The sequence below is a fragment of the Gavialis gangeticus genome, unplaced genomic scaffold (assembly GCF_001723915.1).
Source record: "Gavialis gangeticus isolate Ggan-Ray unplaced genomic scaffold, GavGan_comp1, whole genome shotgun sequence".
In the NCBI taxonomy this organism is placed as follows: Eukaryota; Metazoa; Chordata; order Crocodylia; family Gavialidae; genus Gavialis; species Gavialis gangeticus.
Window position 1 is genome coordinate 46041951 of NW_017729031.1, and position 3594 is coordinate 46045544.

General features: G+C 37.6%; 1 protein-coding gene across 1 annotated transcript in view; it reads right to left on the reverse strand.

Annotated features, from left to right (window-relative positions):
- The window catches only part of KCNH7 (potassium voltage-gated channel subfamily H member 7), a 483070-nt gene that overhangs the window by 143532 nt on the left and 335944 nt on the right, over positions 1-3594 (reverse strand). The window contains exon 5 of the mRNA XM_019522712.1: positions 2100-2528. Coding sequence (XP_019378257.1) covers positions 2100-2528 — 429 coding nt within the window. The remainder of the gene's footprint in view (positions 1-2099; positions 2529-3594) is intronic.

Consider the following 3594-nt stretch of genomic DNA (forward strand, 5'->3'; position numbering starts at 1 on the left):
TATTACATATATATTCAAAATATATGTTTAACATCTAGGCAAGGGTTAGAAGGTTGCTTTAGTTCTTTGGACTGCAGAATGTAACACTTTATCAGATAACACTGCTGTAAAACTTTATAACACACCCACATAAATACAAATATTTACATAGCAAATATGAAGGCAAATATAAACTATATTTGCACAATGTATATAGACTGGTATGTGTATGTACGCACACACACATATCAGTGTATATGTGTGTGTATGTATGTATTGTGTATATATTATATATATTATGTATGTGTGTATGTATGCATATATCAGCACCCAGTTTGGTGCTTTGCAAAATCAACATTTTGAATGATGACATTAGTTTAGTTGAGAAACCATGTCACTGACCCTATTGAGGCATGACATTTCTACCAGAAGAATCAGTGCTCTCCCAGTAGAAAGTCCCAGCATGCCTGTGTTCATTCAGTTTCTCACAGGGCAAATTTGACCCATCCACGAGAAAGATTCTCCACCTTGACACCTGCAAGATCTTGCCTGTGAGAATTTCTCTTGCTGGAGTGAACAACTGTCTGCTCAACTCTTCTGTAACTGGGCAGAATCACGCAGCAGCTTACCCTGCATCTTCTCCAGGCCACGGGGACTCTGGTCTGGTGAAGATGGAGGGGCATTTCCCTACAGCTTGACTCCTTCTAATCAGGTGGGAAGTCCAGCTGCAGCTTCCTCCGTACTCTCCCCAGACCAGGGGACTTGGAAAACATGCTTTCTGTGAAAGGTATGGGAGCTGTTCCCCGCAGCTGGACTCTTTTTGTGCTTAGGAGGAGTCCAGCAGCCGTTGCTCTCCTAGCCTTCCCCAGACTGTGACCTCAGGGACCCCAGTCTAGAGAAGGCACATGGAGCAGAGGAAGAGGGGCATCTTTGGGCTGGAACACCTGCACCTTTCTCTCTTGGGAAGATTTCCCAGAAATCTGCAGCAATAGAAATGAATGCCTGTCCATGGCCACTATTTATTGGATGAGTCCACTTCAGATTATTCATAAAGGGTAAACAAGAAGGCAGCCACCTTAGTAAACACTAACTGTACAATACAGATTTAAAATGATACAGCTTTCCATTTTCTTTTTTCTTTTCTTTTCTTACATTTGGGATAGCATTTATTTATACTTCATATGCTGATGTATGCAATAAAATAGTAGCAATCTTTTTGCAAACAAGCTAGCAAAATTTATTTGCTATGTTTTTGATTTATAACCTGAAAATGAAGTCTTCCCATGCATAGAACTCTCTTTGAAAAACACAGGCACTCTGTGTTTGAACAAACTGTAAGATTAGCTAATATTGGAGATGATGTTTCTATATTAATAGATGAGGATTCATGAGAAGGGCTGTCTGACTTCACTTAATGTGGGAGGAATAATTAGAAGAAACAACTTCACATTCTGTTAATTTTTCTATTGATTTCAGTGCTGAGTGAACATCCAGTGGTTTAGAGGTTTGATTTTTCTGGAGGTCTGCTCATAGACCAACTAGGATTTTCCTCCTAAAATGAATTTTTATGACAAGCTTACGTATGTGTGACACAGAGTTTGTCATGACCTAGGAAATACTGTGGGCTAAACACTTACAAATATTTCCACAGATGTTAGCTTGAGCATGCTTATGTTGAAAATTACATGTGCTGATGTAGCAAAATGGCCAGTGTCATGGAAATGTTATGTAGGGCCTCTACCAGATAATAACCAGTTACTTAAGTCTTAAGCAGTAATCCAGTCACAAGTTAATGCAATTAATGGTGTGCTAAAACAAGGAATAAACTACAAAGTTCTTACACAAAATGTGTGGATGATTCCCTTTATGCAAGTGTGACCAGGGCTTCTAGCCTTAGGAGCGCTTGGGAGTCCTTGACTCCCATTGTCCCTAAGGCTAGGAGTGCTGATCAGCTGACAAGGGTGGAAAGGTCTGGTCCTTTAATATTTTCTTAATGTCATTTTAATTGTGTTTGTAAAGTCTATTTCACTTAGCTTTAAGGAACAATGGTATTTAGATAGCCATATCCAAAATTGCCTCCTCTACTGTATCACAGAATAGTTATATATTTTCCACTGTACCTTCACTTGCGTGACGGTCCCTAAAAACGTTCTTGGGGTGGATGTTAAATCCTTCTATATCATGTACTGAAGATGCTCTTCTTATACTACATATGCTTTCCTTCGATCTGGAATGCGTTACTGGAGTACTTATCTGTATCATTTCAGGGTAAAGTCTGTCCCATTGCCGCTTAGGTGATGAATGGTCAAGAGGTCCTGATATATTAACCAAAGGAGAACATTTACTGGGCTGTATCAGTGCTTTTGTATCATCCGCTTCAGAAGGGCTACAGCTTTCTTTTGTAGGGGTTTTAAAGTGCTTCATAGCCACTGAGTCATCACTGTGCTTAGATGAATCAACTATCACTGCATCAGGGTCTTCTTGTGGTAAGGACTGTTTTCTGTATGTTAAGAGTCTCAGTCCAGGTAAACGGAAACCGAAGAGCTTGCCTAAATAGAAATATATATAGAAAAATTCATTACTAAAAAATAATGACTTGTTATAAGTATTTTTATTCTCTCAAACATCTTTACAGCTTATAAGAACAGCGGCCACAACTAATCTTATGAACAGAATGTACAACTGGCAAAATATGCATCTGTAGGTTTGCATTAATCTTTTTTGATAGTTTTAAGTTTTAGTCAAACACCAGTTATGTGTGCTCAAAAGCATCTTCATGCATTTCACAGGTCAGACTAATGATTTAATAGTCTCTTCTCACTTAAAAATCTGTGAATCTATCAAAGACTGATATAACACAAAATTGCTGCATTACTTGGTAACCGTATCCTTAAAGGATATTTGTAATATTTCTTATCTGATGAATTCCATACACACTAAAATTTACATTTGCTGTTTCATCCAATTTGATTTGCTCTATAAATTAAATTGGAAAGATATTCATCCTAATTCTACAGAAAGGAAAATGAAGTTCAATTTCAGTTTTATCACAATCCCAAAATTTTATGTTTATACATTTAACTGACTCACTTATCTTGCTAGGCATTTAGAAAAATGAAAAAGCCAAATTCTATCCTCTGTTGAACCAATGCAATGCAAAGATCTTTAGTTCATTTGTGCAGGACTGGGTTTAACTGGATTCAGTGGGCTTAACTGGGCCTAACATATTGAATCTCACAGTAGACGGTACTGAATGTTCCTGAAAATTAATGAAGCTGTACCGCAATAGAAATTTCAGCAGCTAAGAAAGAAAGCATACAAATGGAGCTCTATAAAGAGAATATTTGATGGGAGATTTTAAAAATAATTCAAATAGAAAAACAAAAAAAGAGTCTTTCAAGTACTATGTAGCTCAGCTGGCAAATGGAAGAAGAACTAATGTCTTTGACATATAGATAATGCAGCAATACAGGTTACCAGAAGAGCTGGTTCAAAAAGGAAGAGCCATCATGAAAGAAATGAAGTGATAAAAAAGTCAAGTTTAAAGGTAGAAATAGTTTGACTCAAAGCTGTCCGTCCGTCCGTCCGTCCATCCATCCATCCATCCATCCATCC